This window comes from Salarias fasciatus, chromosome 2, assembly GCF_902148845.1.
Source record: "Salarias fasciatus chromosome 2, fSalaFa1.1, whole genome shotgun sequence".
NCBI lineage: Eukaryota > Metazoa > Chordata > Actinopteri > Blenniiformes > Blenniidae > Salarias > Salarias fasciatus.
In genome coordinates, this window is record NC_043746.1 from 25542356 (window position 1) to 25561582 (window position 19227).

General features: G+C 49.5%; 1 protein-coding gene across 1 annotated transcript; it reads right to left on the reverse strand.

Annotated features, from left to right (window-relative positions):
• Positions 1–14972: 14972 nt before the first annotated feature.
• tstd2 (thiosulfate sulfurtransferase like domain containing 2) lies at positions 14973–19200 on the reverse strand. Its single transcript, XM_030107627.1, has 9 exons — positions 18993–19200; positions 18085–18371; positions 17896–18004; positions 17660–17779; positions 17129–17234; positions 16893–17008; positions 16602–16760; positions 15610–15748; positions 14973–15517 (listed from the first exon to the last, which is right to left on the reverse strand). The coding sequence occupies exons 1-9, from the start codon at positions 19119–19121 to the stop codon at positions 15282–15284; spliced, it is 1401 nt and encodes a 466-aa protein (XP_029963487.1). The 5' UTR covers positions 19122–19200; the 3' UTR covers positions 14973–15281.
• Between the last annotated feature and the right edge of the window lie 27 nt (positions 19201–19227).

Here is a 19227-nt window from a genome sequence, read left to right on the forward strand (position 1 = left end):
GCAACAAAGTCTGGGTTCAAACACAGGCTCCTGTGAGGAGTTTGCATGTTATCCCCGTGTCTTTGTCAGTTTCCTGTTTTCCTCCCACAGTCCAAAAACATGCATGTTAGAGTAATTGGTGACTTCAAATTTTCCCTGCACCTGAATATAAGTGTGTGTGGTTGTCTGTATCTCTGTGTTTGATTTGTCCAGGGTGTATCCTTCCACTGTCCATTGTTCGCTCCTGACTCCTACACAAGATAAAGCGTAGAAGATGGATGGATGGATCACAGAGTATCCACCGGTTGCCTCATGCGTAGGCCTATATATTTATTGGATATTAGTTTTGGTTTCAACTTTGAATAAAAATGATCCTGAAAAAACACCTGGGTTACATTTTGTGAAGCAATTCTTAAAGGGATACTTCAACATTTTTGGCAAATTGGCCCATTTAGCGCAATTCCTTAGTCATTTCGAACAGCATACTTACTTTTTTGTGAGGGCGAGCTGTTGTTTATTCAGAGGTGAGTCGGGGAAGGTTTTCGGGACGGACACAATGGAAGTGAATGGTATTTTTGGTTCCCCTCGTCAAACTCATCAAATACAAAATCCAACAACCCCAAAACACTTTGGTGGACACGTTATAATCTGCACATTCACTACGCTGTGAAATATTAATGCAAAATGACCAGATTGAGTTGTTTATGCGAAGATTGCTAAGACGGAACTACTATGTGGAACTACTACAGAACTAAATATGGCGTCTGGGCGTAGTGATTTCAAAAGAAAAAGTAGTTCCCAGTATTTGCTTCAGTGTTGTAACGCTACAGTATTATTTGTTGGTGTTCCACAGCGCAGTGAATGTCATAGCCACCCCACCCTCCCCACCCCGCAAAGCAGCTTGGGCTGCTCCAGCCCGGGGCGTTAAACCAGCTAGGACCGCCAATGTTCTCAGCTCCTCCGCTTGAAGAACGAGGACCAGAGTCCACAGCCTCCATCTCCGGCTGCAGCCTCCGGTTCCTCACCTCGTCTGCTGGAGACTCTCTCACGGCCGTCACCGGGGCAGCAGGCGGGTAGGGGGTGCAGCGCGGAGTTCCTCGGCTCGGCCTGACCCCGGAACGTGAGCTCGGAACCGGACCTGTCCGCGCTGCGTCCCACCCTGCCGTCACTCGTCGGGCCCGCCGGGTTCACAACCCGGCCGTAGCCCGGGTCGGGCGGTGGGGTTTAATGTTCGCTCAATGCAGACTTTCAGTACATTAATCGTATCGTGCATGCACGCGCACATCACATACACACACGTTCACATACTTTTCTTTTTCAATCTGTGTGAAAGCAATCTCGACTCAAATCCAAGTCAAAGTTTCAAGTCAACTCAAGAATCATCAAATTCATGAACCGAGTCAGACTCGATTCATGAATCATGAACCGAGTCTGACTCGATTCCAAGTCATGTGACCAGAGTTCGACTCCGTTTCTATAGCAACACTTTGATCCATTCAAATCTGCAGGCCAGTTTGAATTGGATTCCATTTTAAATTTTTTGCGACCTCCAGTGCAGACCTATAGCCTCTTGCTGTCGACCTTTATGGTCCAACCATTAGAAAACTACCCTTGTAGATGCTGAGCGAGCTTCTGGACTCCAATTATTACTGAATTCAAGTTTTCCAGGGCGTTTCCAGTGTGACAGAGCAACAGGAGAACCAACCGCTCACTGAGAAATGTAAGAACCTTTGTTTTCAAGTCAATATTTCACATTATTACTGGAAATAAATAACAAAAGTGTTTTACACCAACGTTTTCTGAATTGGCAACACTCCACAACAACTTTACTGGCTTTTACCGTTTCATTTTGCTCATATTGTTAAATTTAGCAGATGTGTGTGTGTGAGACAGGTGTATATTGGACATTTGTGGAGGCAACATGTTCTGAACCGATGTATTTACAGCAGTCATCCAAGATGAACCAGCTTGGACCAAGTGGGCCTCAAAGACAGCCTGAGACGTGCCCCCAACTGGGGTCCCAGGCGCGTAACCGCCGAAAGTTCCACGTGCGGCCGGGGTATGAGCTCTACTGTCACCCCCGACTGGAGCGCCACCCACGTCCCCTGCAGGAGCTTCCTGAATGCCTCCAGCAGGAGCTCCACCCAGGCACTCAGCAGAAACCCCACCCGCTGGGGCCCCAGGTATGGAGATAATTTTGTTTCTTTATTATTCAATCAATCATGGAAACATGGAATCGGACTTCCATGTAGTGGCTACGCACTTCCTGGCAACACATAAGGCCAAAGCCAGAAACTTATTTTGAGTTCTTCTCATATGAGCTTCAATATTTGTTAAATCCCCTAACAAGCAAGTTTGAGGACATGATGGGAGATGTACTCCCAGGAGTCTTGTTATAATGTCTGAGAAATCATGCCAGAATGTATTAAATTTAGTGCAAGACCATGTGCAGAGGTGTTTTGGGTAGCAAATTATTTTCCAGTCCAACATTTTTACGAACTTCGTACCATGTTTTGATGACATGTATTAATACAGGGTTGTCAGTTCTAATAGAAATAGTTTTGGGCGTCCACTTATAAACAAAATCCGCAGGAACAGTTTCTTTGAGTGCATGCATTCCAATTAAAACCCACGGTGGGATATTTTCCCTACCAAAAAGAAAAGAAACAAGTTGCATTTGGGCTGCCAAATAATGCTTTTTCAGATTTGGTAATTTAAGACCCCCCAATTTAAAGTCCCAGGTAAGTTTTTCAGTTGAAACCCTTGGAGGTTTACCATTCCATATGAATTGTCTAATATGTTTATTAAGGTCCTTAAAAAAATTGAGTGGTAGTGGAATTGGTAAGGACTTGAAAGAGGTATTGCAGTCTAGGCAATATGTTCACTTTAATACAATTTATCTGGCCAAACAAGGTAATAGGTAGATTTATCCATTTTTTCAGATCCTCTGTTATTTGACTAATTAGTGTCACATAATTAAGATTGTACAGATTCTTTAAACTGTTATCCACCATTATTCCAATGTATCTTATCCCCTCTGGGGACCATTTAAATGGGCTCCTCTGTTCATATTCCACTTAATCAAAGTCTGAGAGGGGAAGAATTTCACTTTTTTCATAATTCACTTTATATCCTGAAACAAACCCAAAATGATGTAAGATTGATTGTAATTTAGCCAGAGAATTGAAGGGCTTTGTTAAATACAAAATAATATAATCTGCCATAAGATTAACTTTATGTCATCCTACCCACTTTTACCCCCTTTATCTGTGAATCTTGCCTGATTAACTCGGCCAAAGGCTCGATGGCTATAACAAAAAGGCCAGGGGATAAGGGGCAACCTTGTCGGCTCGACCTGTTCAGGGGGAAAACAGTGGAAATTTGTCCGTTAGTAATAAATTTAGCTTGTGGTTTTCTAGTGTATTAAAGGTGCTGTAGGCAGGATTCCGCATCTCCGCCATGGCGATTTGACCCATCTAAAATGGCGATTTGAAACCCAGCACAGCCAATCCTGTCCTGTTTTCTCTGACATCACGCCCTCATGCAAGTTAAGCCCCTCCCACAAGAACGTGCGATGAACACCCCTCGACCAATCACGGTTAGAGCCTCAGGGGCTCTTCTGATTGGTCAAAGATACCTGGAGCTGTCGAGATTCCTTTTCAGCTCAGAACAGAGACAGATGGAGACGCTGCGCCCTCGCGGTAGTGCAATTATGCTACACTCCTAAAGGATTATCAATGGATACTCTAAAATTTAATCCAAAGAAAACACGGAAAAATTAACATTGACTAGCAAAATCCTGCCTACAGCACCTTTAATCCAATTAATAAAATAAGAACCAAATCCAAATTTAGATAACAACTTGAATAAACAAGGCCATTCAAGCCTGTCAAAGGGTTTTTCAGCATCTAAAGTGACAGCTATACTGGGTTCAGCACTGGATGTTGCCTCATGAATAATATTAAACAACCTGCATAAATTATTGGCAGAGGATCTCTTCTGAATAAAACCCACCTGGTCTGGGTGTATCAGTTTTGGTAAATATTTACTCAGCCTATTTGCTAGAGCTTTAGAAATCACTTTATAATCTGTATTCAAAAGGGAGATCGGTCTATAAGATGAGCACTTTAGGGGATCTTTGTTTTTTTTAGGGATCACTGTAATTATAGCCGAAAAAAAGGAGTCAGGAAGGCTTTGTGTTCTGGATGCTAGATTTATCACATCCATAAGAAGAGGCACAAACAAATCCTTAAACTCTTTATAAAATTCAGGAGGAAACCCATCTTCCCCTGGTGATTTATTGGATTGTAAAGAAGATAAAGCCTCCTGGATTTCTTTTGAAGTAAATGGGAGATCTAGATCCCTCTTGTCCTAGATTAGATAAAAATGTATCTACTGCAGACAGATCTTCCAGTGATTATAATTTATATAGATTAACATAGTTTTTGAAGGTTTCATTTATTTCTTTTGGATTTTGGGTAATACATCCACATTCATTTTCAATTTGATTAATTGTTTTTAAACTTTCCTCCCTTTTGAACTGCCAAGACAGGACTTTTTGAGCTTTTCCCCCCAATTCATAGTGCCTTTGTTTTGTTCTCAAAATATTCTTCTTAGCTCTATAAGTACTTAATGTATTATACTTAAGTTTTTTTATTAACCAATAAATTGTAAGTCTTTTTATCTTAATGACGTTGAAAATTTTTCTCCAGGCTCAGAATTTCACTCTCTAAAATTTCCAATTCTGCTGTCTAAGATTTTTTTTTTTTAAGACTATTTGTATAGGAAATGATCTGTCCTCTTAAATAAGCTTTTAATGTATCCCATAATATGAAACTATTGGGTGAGGAGGCACAATTTGTTTCACAAAATAGTTTGATTTTTTTTCCCTGATAAAAGTACAGAAGTCAGTTTTTTTAAGAGGGTTGGATTCAAAGGCCACCTGTATAAAGTTGGTCCTTTTTCTGGCATTTCTATAAACAGAGTAAGGGGGGAATGATCAGAGAGGATCCTTGATAAATATTCTGAATCTAATGCTCTGTAACTCAACTGTGTTGACTGTAAGAAAAAATCTATTCTTGTATGTGAATTATGATGGCCCCAGTTATGTTTTGGGGCTGCATCTGCCTCCAAACGTCTGCTAGATTTAAATCATTCATAAATGACAAAGTAGTTAAGGCTGAGTTTGTTTTGTAAATGGAGGTTGAAGATTTATCCAGTACTGGATCCAAACAGAAATTGAAGTTTCCTCCCATAAGAATATGTTCATGACCTCCTGATACCTTAAGAAAAATGTCCTGGATAAAAGAAACATCATCATAGTTTGGAGCATAAAGATTTAGCAAAGTCCATTGTTCTGAGTAAAGTTGACAATTTATCAAAACGTAGCGGCCTAATGGGTCAGTAATTGTGTCATGGATAGTGATGAGAATATTTTTATTTATCAAAATAGCGACTCCTCTTGTCTTGGAGCTAAAAGACAAGGAGAAAACCTTGCCTATCCACCCTCTCTTTAATTTTTGGTGCTCTTCTATAGTGAGATGAGTCTCCTGAATAAAGGCTATATCAGTTTTAATCTTTATTAAGTATGTTAGCACTCTTTTTCGTTTGACAGGCCCATTTAAACCATTAACATTAAAACTGACAAATTTTACAATCTTGTTCATGAGAAAAAAGAAGTGGTTTGACAGTAATATACCTCATAGCCTCTCAGCAAAGATTAATGTGGAGATTAATGTGAACACAGGACTGAAGGGAAACCGCTCAAAGTCAAGTTTGACTCCACGAGATTTGGAAGAGTGAGGAGCCGATTCTCTGATGAAGAATCTTCTAGTCTGTTCCACAGTGACTCCACACATGAGAAGATCAGGAGAGAAAGATCTGGTGCGATCTGTCCTCTGTTGTCTTCTAGTGTGTGGTCTCTGAATCGGGGAAGACTGAAAAAAGCCTGTAATGTGTACTGGCCTTTACCGAATGCGGAAGCAACCAGCAACAGCGTGGAGACAGGTGGTGGAGTGAGGTCAAAACGACCAATAGGAGCTCTTCTCTCTTCCACCAGTGTTGGCCCAGCCCACTGGGTTCAGTCAGATTCGCAAGCAAAACTTTTGGATTTGCAAGCAAAACTTTTGAATTCAAAACCAAAACTTTTGAATTCAAAACCAAAATTTTTGAGCTTGCAAGCAAAACTTCAGAAAGCTTTTATCTGTTTTGATCTAAAAAAAAAAATTGTTGGGGTTGCCACTTAAATTATTTAGATCTCAGATCTATTCTATTTGATTGAACTTTTATTTTTTAATTGCAACTTTATGTTTTTTGGTCTCAACTCTCTTTTTTGATTGCAAAACCATTTTTGATTGATTGAATAATAAATAAACAAAATTATCTCCATACCCAGGCACATTCCCGGCGAGAGGCCCGCGTGCGCCCAGGGTACGAGCCCTACGTTCACCCCAAGCAGAAGCTCCAGCCAGGACCCCAGCAGAAGCCCCACTCGGGCCTCCAGCAGAAACCCCACCCGCTGGGGCCCCAGGCACATTCCCGGCGAGAGCCCCGCGTGCGCCCGGGGTACGAGGTCTACGTTCACCCCCGGCAGAAGCTCAAACCAGGACCCCAGCAGGAACACCAGCCAGGGCCCCAGCAGAAGCCCCACCCAGGGCCCCAGCAGGAGCCCCACCCAGGCCCCCCGCTGAAAAACAATATGTGCCCCCAGCTGGAGCCCAACGCACATTCCCGGCGAGAGCCCCGCGTGCGCCAAGGGTTTCAGCCCTACATCTGCCCCCACCAAAAGCTCCATCCAGGCCCCCAGCAGGAGCCCAAACCAGATCCCCAGCAGAAAAAACACATTCGTCCTGAGCTGGGGCCCTGCGCACATTCCCAGCACCAGCCCCGCATATGCCCAGGGTTTAAGCCCGACATGTGCCCCCACCAGGAGCCCCACCCAGACCCACAGCAGTAACCTCACCCAGGCCCCCAACAGCAGCCCCCCTCAGCCCCCACAGCAGCAACCCTCAGGCCCCCAGTAGCAGCCCCCCTCAGGCCCTTTGGGTCCCCAGCAGCAGCCCCCCTCAGGCCCCCAGCAGCAGCCCCCCTCGGGCCCCCAGCAGCAGCCCTCCTCAGGCCCCCAGTAGCAGCCCCCTTCAGGCCCCCAGCAGCAGCCCTCCTCAGGCCCCCAGGCCCCCAGCAGTAGCCCTCCTCAGGCCGCCAACAGCAGCCCCCCTCAGGCCCCCAGCAGCAGCCCTCCTCAGGCCCTCCTCAGGCCCCCAACAGCAGCCCTCCTCAGGCCCCTCAGGCCCCCAGCAGCAGCCCTCCTCAGGCCCCCCTCAGGCCCCCAACAGCAGCCCTCCTCAGGCCCCTCAGGCCCCCAGCAGCAGCCCTCCTCAGGCCCCCCACAGGCCCCCAACAGCAGCCCTCCTCAGGCCCCTCAGGCCCCCAGCAGCAGCCCTCCTCAGGCCCCCCTCAGGCCCCCTCAGGCCTACAGCAGCAGCCCTCCTCAGGCGCTCCTCAGGCCCCCAGCAGCAGCCCTCTTCAGGCCCCCCTCAGGCCCCCAGTAGCAGCCCTCCTCAGGCCCCCAGCAGCAGCCCTCCTCAGGACTCTCAGGCCCCTCAGGCCTCCAACAGCAGCCCTCCAAAGGCCCCCAGCAGCAGCCTCGTCAGGCCCCTCAGGCCCCCAGCAGCAGCCCTCCTCAGGCCCCCCTCAGGCCCCCAGCAGCAGCCCTCCTCAGGCCCCCCTCAGACCCCCAGTAGCAGCCCTCCTCAGACCTCCAACAGCAGAACTCCTCAGGCCCCCAGCAGCAGCCCTCATCAGGCGACCCTCAGGCCCCCAGTAGCAGACCTCCTCCGGCCCCCCCTCAGGCCCCTCAGGCCCCCAGCAGCAGCCCTCCTCAGGCCCCTCAGGCCCCCAGCAGCAGGCCTCCTCAGGCCCCTCAGGCCCACAGCAGCAGCCCACCTCAGGCCCCCCTCAGGCCTCCAGCAGCAGCCCTCCTCAGGCCCCTTAGGCCCCCCTCAGGCCTCCAGCAGCAGACTTCCTCAGGCCCCCAGCAGCAGCCCTCCTCAGGCCCCCCTCAGGCGCCCACCAGTAGCCGTCCTCAGGCCCCCCTCAGGCCCTCAGCAGCAGCCCTCCTCTGGCCCGCCTCAGGCCCACAGCAGCAGCCTGCCTCAGGCCCCCAGCAGCAGCCCTACTCAGGCCCCCTTCAGGCCCCACTCAGGCCCCCAGCAGCAGCCCTCCTCAGGCCCCCGTCACGCCCCCAGCAGCAGTCCTCCTCAGGCCCCCCTCAGGCCCCTCAGGCCTCCAACAGCAGTCCTCCAAAGGCCCCCAGCAGCAGCCTCCTCAGGCCCCTCAGGCCCCCAGCAGCAGCCCTCCTCAGGCCCCTCAGGCCCCCAGCAGCAGCCCTCCTCAGGCCCCACTCAGGCCCCCAGCAGCAGCCCTCCTCAGGCCCCCCTCAGGCCCCTCAGGCCCCCAGCAGCAGCCCTCTTAAAGCCCCACTCAGGCCCCCAGTAGCAGCCCTCCTCAGGCCCCTCAGGCCCCCAGCAGCAGCCCTCCTCAGGCCCCCCTCAGGCCCCACTCAGGCCCCCAGCAGCAGCCCTCCTCCGGCCCCACTTAGGCCCCACACTGGCCCACAGCAGCAGCCCTCTTCAAGCCCCCCTCAGGCCCCCAGTAGCAGCCCTCCTCAGGCCCCTCAGGCCCCCAGCAGCAGCCCTCCTCAGGCCCCCCTCAGGCCCCACTCAGGCCCCAAGCAGCAGCCCTCCTCAGGGCCCCCTCAGGCCCCTCAGGCCCCCAGCAGCAGCCCTCCTCAGGCCCCTCAGGCCCCCTTCAGTCCTCCAGCAGCAGAACTCCTTAGGCCCCCCTCACGCCTCCAGCAGCAGCCCCCCTCAGGCCCCCCTCAGGTCCTCAGCAGCAGCCCTCCTCCGGCCCCACTTAGGCCCCACACAGGCCCACAGCAGCAGCCCTCCTCAGGCCCCCCTCAGGCCCACAGCAACAGCCCTCCTCAGGCCCCTCAGGCCCCCAGCAGCAGACCTCCGCAGGCCCCCCTCAGGCCCCCAGCAGCAGCCCTCCTCCGGCCCCTCTCAGGCCCCCAGCAGCAGCCCTCCTCAGGCCCCACTCAGGCCCCCAGCAGCAGCCCTCCTCAGGCCCCCCTCAGGCCCCCAGCAGCAGCCCTCCTCAGGCCCCTCAGGCCCCCTTCAGGCCTCCAGCAGCAGAACTCCTCAGGCCCCCCTCACGCCTCCAGCAGCAGCCCCCCTCAGGCCCCCCTCAGGCCCTCAGCAGCAGCCCTCCTCCGGCCCCACTTAGGCCCCACACAGGCCCACAGCAGCAGCCCTCCTCAGGCCCCTCAGGCCCCCAGCAGCAGACCTCCTCAGGCCCCCCTCAGGCCCTCAGCAGCAGCCCTCCTCCGGCCCCTCTCAGGCCCCCAGCAGCAGCCCTCCTCAGGCCCCACTCAGGCCCCCAGCAGCAGCCCTCCTCAGGCCCCCCTCAGGCCCCTCAGGCCCCCAGCAGCAGCCCTCCTCAGGCCCCTCAGGCCCCCTTCAGGCCTCCAGCAGCAGAACTCCTCAGGCCCCCCTCACGCCTCCAGCAGCAGCCCCCCTCAGGCCCCCCTCAGGCCCTCAGCAGCAGCCCTCCTCCGGCCCCACTTAGGCCCCACACAGGCCCACAGCAGCAGCCCACCTCAGGCCCCCCTCAGGCCCACAGCAGCAGCCCTCCTCAGGCCCCTCCGGCCCCCAGCAGCAGACCTCCTCAGGCCCCCCTCAGGCCCTCAGCAGCAGCCCTCCTCCGGCCCCTCTCAGGCCCCCAGCAGCAGCCCTCCTCAGGCCCCAGTCAGGCGCCCAGCAGCAGCCCTCCTCATCCCCCTCCGGCCCCCAGCAGCAGCCCTCCTCAGGCCCCCCTCAGGCCCTCAGCAGCAGCCCTCCTCCGGCCCCCCTGAGGCCCCCAGCAGCAGCCCTCCTCAGGCCCCCCTCAGGCCCCTCAGCCCCCAGCAGCAGCCCTCCTCCGGCCCCCCTCAGGCCCCTCAGCCCCCAGCAGCAGCCCTCCTCCGGCCCCCCTCAGCCCCCAGCAGCAGCCCCCCTCTGTAAATATTGATTAATTTACATATCTTCATTATGAAAATGTAAAAAAGAACAAAATAAAATAAAAAAACCAAACAAATGTTTCAAATGTTTAAGAATCTGTCTTTGAAAAGTGCAGTTTGCATGTTCACATGATCGAAAAGGAGTCTGAAGAACCTTTTAAGCCCACACCTTAATAGGAAGGCTTTCAATTTGTTTTGAAAATTGGGGGGGGGGGCTAAAACTCTGTGTGTGTCTGTGTGTGCCCGGCCCGTCATGATGACAGTGTCCAGAGCAACCCCGAGAAAAACGGTGCTCTGTGTGGGGGCCAACCTGGTCTTGGCATAATTCACCCTGAACCCCAACAGACGAACATGCATCAGGACTGTCTCCGTGTCCCGCACAGCCTGCACGCGTGACGGTGCACAAATGAGCCAGTCGTCCAGGTAGGGTAGAATCTTCAACCCCCTTGCTTGCAACGGTGCGAGGGCAGCTGCCACCACCCTCGTAAACACCTGTGGGGACAGGGACAAGCCGAAGGGGAGGACCCTGAACTCGAAGTGCCATCCCTGGAAAGCAAAGCGCAGGAACCTCCAGTGGGGAGGGGCGACTGGTACATGAAAGTATGCATCTTTCAGGTCGATGCTGGTGAACCACTCGTCCTCTGCCACCATCCACACATCCACACATCCTTGGTGCGCAACATGTGAAAAGATAAAATCTTTAAAAACTCGTTCAGACCCCGTAGGTCTAATACCAGTTGCAGGTCCCTTGTCCTCTTCGGGACCAGGAAATACCTGGAATAAAAACCCCCTGGATCCCGCAGGGGGTTCACAGGCACCACCGCGCCCTTGTCCAGCAAGGTCACAATTTCTCGTTGTAGTGCCCAGGACCTCGCTGGGTCCAGAATGTGAGTGACCCGGACCTGGCCCGAAACAGGAGGCAGGCGGCGGAACTACAGCCTGTAACCCCCGGAAATCGTGTGTAACACCCAACGATCTCGAGTGTTGGCAGCCCAGTACCGGAGCTGCTCCGGGGTAAAACAACCCACCACCAGCCCCCCAGACCTATGGACGACCCCCACGGTCCTTAGAGGACCTGGGGGACCGCCGCCCCCTCTGCCCCAGTTGAGGCGAATGAGAAGCCGGGCTCCCGGTCGATCGCTCCGCAACCTAACCGACCTTGAAACGGGAAGCCGAGGAACGGTGAAAGGGTCAGAGGAAGGGGTGAAAACCCTAGGGCCCGGCCCCTGCGAGCTGAGGCATGGAGGAGCCCACTGGTGAAGACCAACCAGCTGTTGCCGCGTTTGGGTGGCCTGCGCTGTACGCTACAGAGCCTCCAGTGCAACAGAGCTGAAAAGCTCACCCGGGAGGACAGGCAGACTTCGCAGGGTTCTCCTGCAAGACTCCGTCAGGGGGGACTGCGCCAACCAGACCTGCCTACGAGCCTGAACCAAGGTAGACAGAAGGCGACCTAACTCCCGGGACATGAAGGCAAAGGCCTGTAGGGAAGCATCAACAAGGCCCTGTGTAGGGGAGACCAACCCCACCGCTTCCAGAGACGAAGCCAGGCCCAGTAACAGATGGGACATGGAGTTACCAATCCGTCCCATCCGAGCCAGAGTCCTGCACTGGGTCGGGTACCCGCAAAAACAGCTGATTTGCGGGTGGTTTTTAAAAGCTTTTTTTTTCTCGGATTCGGATCTGGGTGGGAAAAATAGCTTGCAAGTCGGGTCGCGGGTTGTAGATTGACTCATGAGAATCAATATAAAATAATAATAAATAAAATAAAAACGTTGTGATGTGATCCATCTGCTGCGACTGTCTGCAGCTGCACCGCGTCTCTTCTGCATCCATTTCCGGGCTTTTCAGTTAGTTGAGCAAACTACAGAAAACTATCTTGGTCATTACTCTCTGAGGGTTGCTTCCGCTATTTTGTGACAGTCATTGGCTCAGCTGTTTAATCGCATTTCGCCATCTAATAACACAATTTGTGATTGGACGAGAGCATCAAATGGTCTGCCACCGTCTAACCAGCGCCACTTCCAAAACAGTTAATAGCTATTTAGATATTTGAGAAATAAATGGATAAAACGTAGAACTATCACTTTGTAATGTTCCTGAAGTGTTCAAACATTACACAGTGTTTGCCTGATGGATGTCATGGCTCGTAACTGCTGAACGCCGCTCAAGTCTGGACAGAAAGTAAATCTATTACACACGTAAAGTTACCTTTAAGACATTAAAAGTTTAAAAGCATTAAACGTAACAAACGAGTGTTTTTACAGTTGTATGGGAGAAGAACACACAGGGCTGATGATTCATGACTGAAGTCAGGCTCTTACTGGAAGAGCTGCTTCATTCAGGTGCGTTATTTAGTCACTGGCACCTTAACTGCGGCGATATGCTGTATGCATGCAGATATTGTGACCCAAAATGATTACGGTACTATAAATACGGGTGACGGGTCGGGCTGCGGGTCGTTTTTCAATGGGTCGGATTGGGTCGCGGTACTAGTTGGGCTGATGCGCGGGTTTGCGGTTCGGTTGCGGGTTTGTACGTCCCCGGGTCGGGTCGGGGCGGGTCTTGAAAATTGGACTCGTGCAGGACTCTGATCCGAGCCCCCGCCTCATAAGCCCTGCAGAGCAGCTCGTCAGTAGCTCAACATTGAGAACGCGGGCACCTAGCATCCGTCCTCAAGGCCTCATCCGGGGGCGCAATAAGGGAGACCATGGCAGGTTCAACAGCCGGCATAGGGTCCAACCCAAACTTAGCAGCCTCTTGCATTGAAGCCAGGACCCTACCATCAGCAGTAGGTTTAGAAAAGGCCTTTGTATCAGTCCAGCAGGCCTGAAGCTGGCCGATATATTCCGCCGACGGTGGCACCAAAAAAGCCGTGGCAGAAGCCTGTCGCCGATAAAAGGCACAGGATGCAGCCGACTGCGTAGGAGGTGCGTCAAGATGCAGACGTGCCAGCGCCGTGCGAATTGCGGATACGGCAGCATTATCCTCACTCCTCACGGAAAAGGCGGACACCTGAGAGCCCCCCTCAGAAGCCTCGGGGCTCACATCTGGCGGCCCAAAAAACTGCGAGTCAGAGTCCTGAAAATGGGAATCCGACGCCGCAACAGATATGGCATCCTCCTCACAAAGAGAGGATGAGTCCTCAGTGGAAAGCGCAGGGGCCTCCTGGCGACCCTCCGCACCCTGAAGGGCCTGGAGGAGAGCCTTCATCTGAGCCAGCTCAGTCGTCAAAGTATCAACCTTCACCGCCAGTGAAGAAGAACGCTCCCCTTTGGATCGCTTCCGTTGAGCAGCAGTGTCACCCCCAGTGGAGCGTTCACGTGGGGTGGAAGAAGCGTCTCCTGCGCAGCGGAGCGCCGTACCGCCTGCGCAGCAGGGAGCGGAGCAGAGGACGATGCCGACGTCCATGCCGCCGAACCCTCAAATGCGGCTAGGCGAGCTGTACGCAGCGAGAAGGGCATCACACTGCAGTTCAGGCAAGGATTTTCAGTGAGGCCCTCCTGCAGGTGGGCCACCCCCAGACAGGAAGGGCACAGATCATGCCCATCGTCCCGTTGGAGTGGAGCCAAACAGTCCCGGCAACAGGGAGAATCAAGCATTGTCGCACAAACTGGGGGTCAGACCGGGCGTAGACGGCACTATGACCGCAAAATTAGCCACCAAACACAGTCACATGAGCGAACACGCTACCCGTGGAGACCCAAAAAGGGAAGAAAAAAAGGCGAGCAGGCAAAAAAAAAAAAAAAAACACGTCGCTGATATACCAGGAGAAAAAAAAACAACAACCAAAAGAAGGAGCCGGACACGGCAATAAACCAATTATCACTAGACAACCAGCCGAAAACAGCCGCAGCAAAACAGAAAGTCACGCCGAAAACGGCAACCGACAAACACAAAACCGCTTCCAAACCATAAACGGTAATAGGAAATACTCACCACGCTGAGGCAGAACGCACCACGCCGCCACAGGCAACTCACGCAGCCCCGGAGGGTGAGCCGTGCTCGCAACACCGACCGTACACAGCTAGGTCACGGGCTAACAGCAGTGAGTCGCAAACAGCAGCCGTGGGTCCCAAAAAACACTCCAAGCAGCAAAGTACTCGACCATGCGCGAGAAGAACAAAAGGGACTGAGTCGCCGGTGTCACGTGACTTATAGACTCATGTAAGTCACTGGAGGTCACCAGGTGATGTTGTTATTTATCCTCGACATGTGCATACGCAAGAATGATCATTCAGTGCTTGAAGCACCGCCTCTGGCGGTCAGGAGGGATGAAATAGAACGTGTCCACCAAAGTGTTTTGGGGTTGTTGGATTGTGCATTTGATGAGTTTGACAAGGGGGAACAAAAATACCATTCACTTCCATTGTGTCCGTCCCGAAAACCTTCCCTGACTCGCCTCTGAATAAACAACCGCTCGCCCTCACAAAAAAACTAAGTATGCTGTTCGAAATGACTAAGGAATTGCATTAAATGGGCCAATTTGCCAAAATGTTGAAGTATCCCTTTAAAGATGTTTTGAGTTAATAAATTTATAAGGTGAATTTTTTCTTGAAATGCTTTCAATTTAAGTAACTGAAGTTTTTACTCTGTGCTAAATGTGCACAATAAAATCTATAATAGTCATATTTTAGACTATGGCTGAAACTAGACAGTAAAAAGCAGCAGTTTTAAAAATGTAGCTTTTGGTTTTCACTCTACTGTGGCAGAAATATTTCCTTTATGTATAGTATTGTATGGAATGTTTTCTGTAGGTTTAAACCGTTACGCCTTATCAAGTCATTTCTATTCTAGTAATTTATTAATAGATGAGTTGAAAATCCCACCTGCAGCTGGATTATAACTGCAGTTCATCTGCAAGTCACTTCAGTCCTTCAGGCTGTTTTGTTTTTATTCACACTCACAGAGCTCTGCCATGCACACGCACGCACGCACACATGCGCACACGGGATCTGCAAAACTGTTCATTTTCTATATGTGTGTTCGTTGTTAGCTTTTAGGTGATTGAAAAAAAAAACGATCTTAAACTTGCTTTAAAAAAATAAAATACTGTAGCTCCTCTCAAGTTGGACAAAGCAGTATAGGTGGAAAGAAAACAGTCATGACAGTTCTGAACTGTAATTGGAAACGATGGTTTTGTTGTTATTGAAGATAAAATGTTTACAGTAATTCACATATAAAATCAGCAAATATACATATTCTTGAAAGTTCAAATTTTCCATCCACTTCCAATGGATCAGATTTCTCAGTCGGGGTGCGGCGGCACATCCTGAGGGATTCTGGGCCGTTGGTCGGTGCACTCGCACTCCTCTTTGTGCGGCGGCGAGGCCTCGATCCGAGCCCGCCCTTTGGCCTGACAGGTGGGGCAGCACGCCGTGCGTCCGTCCTGCCTGCAGCTCGTACAGGACAGAACCAGCTGGCAGCAGGACCGGGTGGAACAGAGCTCGTAGCGGTCCCACGGACAGCCGCAGTACCTGCAGTCTGATCGGAGACCAGAGATCAATCCATCCGACAAATATCAGGGTTCAGCGATGAAGTTCATCCGTTTTTCATTCATGAAAATAAAAACTAACCTGAGATGACGTCGCTGTTGGAGGAGATGGCGTAGCGCTCGTCAAACACGAAGAGTTTCCCACGGTAAAAACCTTCTGGGAAACGTTCCAGGTACTTATGAATGCCACCTTTCAGCTGATAAACCTCTTTACACACCTCCTGCAGGCAGGCCAACAGGGTAGGGAGGAAATATATTAAAAAATAAAGAAATATTCACACAAGGGAAATATTCTGAAAACATTCTGGGGCGAATCTCCAGAAATACACCCAGGAGATTATTATATAAGATCAATTATTTTACTGTACTCAAAAATTTGAATATGAGTGAAAAGCTAAGGTAAGACTGTACTGAGAGAAATTCACAGCAGCTCCACATCACATGATGATAAGACATTAATATTAAAGAATAACAAATATTTAAACATTAACATAAAAAACAATATAGCTAATACAGCATTATGAATTATTAATGAGAAAATTAAATTTAAGGATTTACAACATCAAATAAATCAACACTGATTAAACACTAAAAACATTTTCAAAATGGGAGAAAATATACATATTTAAAGCAATCTAAAGTGTATTATCTTGGACTAGCAGCATTAATGCTTTGTCATTTTCATTCTGCATTTATTTCATCTGAACTAAAACTGCAGTTATAATTGAGAAGATTATGGTCTCTGGTTAAAACAAATAAATGGTGCTTTATGCTTGACTTGAATCATCAACTTATTAAAACTAAAACAAGGGGTTTTGTATAATGAATCTAAATCACCTGTAAATGTCATTTTTCGTGACTTTACAGCATGATATAAAGTCAAAGGTTTGAAAATTTAAATCTCAAATTGTTAAAATTTGCAATATTTAGTTTGAATAAATTATTCAGGGCAGGATAAATGTCTGATTGAGAATCAGTACGGACAGTAATGTCAAAGAAAGCTGAATTTTATTCTGGAACAGGAGAAGAGGTGTAAGCCAAGGAGAACTGTAAGTGATCAGACGGTGCACGTACTTTGGAGCGGAGGTATGCGGAGCCGCGCTCACACCGGATCCCTCCTGTGCAGTACATCAGCACCTTCTTGTCTCTGAACAGCTCCAGGTTCTGGTCCACGTAGTCCGGGAAGTAGCTGAACTTCCGGATGTCGGGGGCCAAACACTGCGTGAACTGACCCTGGACAGGAATTAAAATGACAGACGTTTACTTCATCAGCTTCTGAGGAACTCCTCAGAAAATGATCCCTGAACTGAAATGAGTTTCACACCCCAGCTCTGGAACATGAAGAAGACAAGGTGCAACATTTACAATTTTACTCTCGTAAAAATTGCGGCAGTCCAAGAGGATGGTGTCGTCACACAGGTCTCCTTTAGCTAGAAGAGTTTCCACTTCTTTGTGAAACTCCTCAGGCTCCAAATGAACTCCTGAGAGACGGAGAAAAGAAAGAAAAAGGCTGCCGTTACATAAAACGAGAACACAGCGAGAGGACACAAACAAAACAAACAGTGGATCTATGGAGGTGATCAGCCACTAACGAACATCACCTGCTTGCTGGTAGGAGAGAACGTCAGGATCCACCCCCATGGGGACGATTTCCTTGAAGACACCGACTTTCAAGTCGGTGAAACACTCTGCACCTCCATCACTGCTCTGAAGAATGACAATACAAGGTTTAATAAAAACACGAGCACTGCTCTGCTCACTGGACAGTTGAGACCATTTGATATGTTTTTATGTCTATGTTGTAACCAACAGTTTCATATCTTCTTGCAGTAATACTTTTGTCTCTTTCTGGTCACTTTTGTGTCTTAGCATTGTGTATAAACCTTCATTTGTTCATGTATCATTTTTTTGAAACTTTCTGCAGCTCGTTGCATCCGTTGCTATTTGCATACATTTTTCACAGACATTTGACTGAAATTTTGACTGCCTGACTGTTTTGACTCTGGACTTGTGTCCTGTAACCTGGCTCATATTACTTCTTAGAAATAACCTAAACTTGTGTAACGGGGCTAAATGTGAATCATATTGCTACTTCAGTGATTTTCATGCAACGAAGCTGATCCGATTCTGACCTTAAAGTCATCTTTTCCCATCCGGAACAGCGGGTGTGATTGCATTGCTTCAATGTAAATGTCAGTGGCCACGGTGGTGCCACCCACTGTTCCGTTGATGCCTTCTGTTGCCACTCGGATCTAAAATAAAAGGCATATTTCAAAGGGTCAGTTACTTTAAATGAACATGTAATGAGCTGTTCCTTAAAAAGAAGAAGCGTTCCAGCTGGAGTTTGTGAAAACGACAAATTACTCACCTTGCCGCTTAAGTGCAGTTTCTCACACAAAGCTTTCTGCCAGGCACAGATGACGTGTGGATCTTTCACCTGACAGTAGTGGTAGTAGAGGAGAACCCTCCCTGGACCACTAACACATAAACAAGACAAGAACTCCAGCATTTACTATCACACTGAGATCAAGACATTGCAATAGGACTTCGTTCTTACTTTTTGAGCTGCTCCGTTGAGACGTGGCTCACGTTGGGTATCCATGTAGAGATGTCTACATCCTCAGCTTTAAACTCATTGGGCTGCTTTGTTTCTGGCTCTTCTTTCAGTTTACTGAACAACCGTTCGTACGAGTCCTTTGTGACCTGCTGGATTTCAGCATCGTGAGTCCGGGCCACGTGTTTGTGAATAGCAGAGTGATCGTTGAAGATCTGACCGCAGCAGTGCCAAGATGGGGCGTTCGCTTCACTGTGGTTCCTCTTGGTCGCAACAAAGGCAGAAAACGTCTGCAGGGATTTCAAAATGACACATGTAGAAAGCAGTGAATGCACACAGTGGAAGTTTTTGTGTGATACATCCAATGCCACAGTTTGATTTGTAGTGTAATAAGTGCTGAGCCTTCTGCCCCATCACAACCACAGTGACTGGGTTTATGACTGTCTGCCCCTTGCCCTCTGTCGCTGTCATTTTATCTGTTTTCTGTTTGTATTGCCGAACCCAAACTAGTACAGCCGGAAGTCTCTGTGTCTGAGTCTGGTGTTGGAGGTTTCTTCCTGTTAAAAGTGAGCTTTTCCTTTCCACCATCCCCATTTCTATCTCATGGGGAATTGTTGTTGTTTTTTTTTCCTTTGAAAAAGTGCCTCCAATAAACTGTCTTGTATTGTTGTCTTTTAATCATCATTATTGTTATTATTATTTATTAGACTCATAGTTCTGACGATTGTTGTTATGATTTACATTTAACCAGGATGTGGAGGACTACATAACAAAAAAAAAACTGACAATCATGAAGTGAAACGATGAGGCTGATCACTGTTCCCATGCTTATTTTTTAGTTACAGTTTGTGGGCTGGACACAGAAAAGCTGAAAGCTCTTTAAAGGGGACAGGTTGACAGTTTGGACTCACCTTCCTCCTACAGAGGCTGTAGTTTCTTCTCTGAGCAGCAGAAAGCTGTTTCTCCTCTTTCACTCCATTACAGGCTGCAGTGTCCACCTCCCAGTCCCTGAACTCCGAGCAGTGTGTCTCATCTGCCATTATTTCGGGCTTGATAAAACAGGACGAAGTGCAGTTGCAACATTTTACATTTATCTCTATTCTAAATGTCCATTCCTGTCGCGTGCAGCCTGGTTAAAAACGCGCG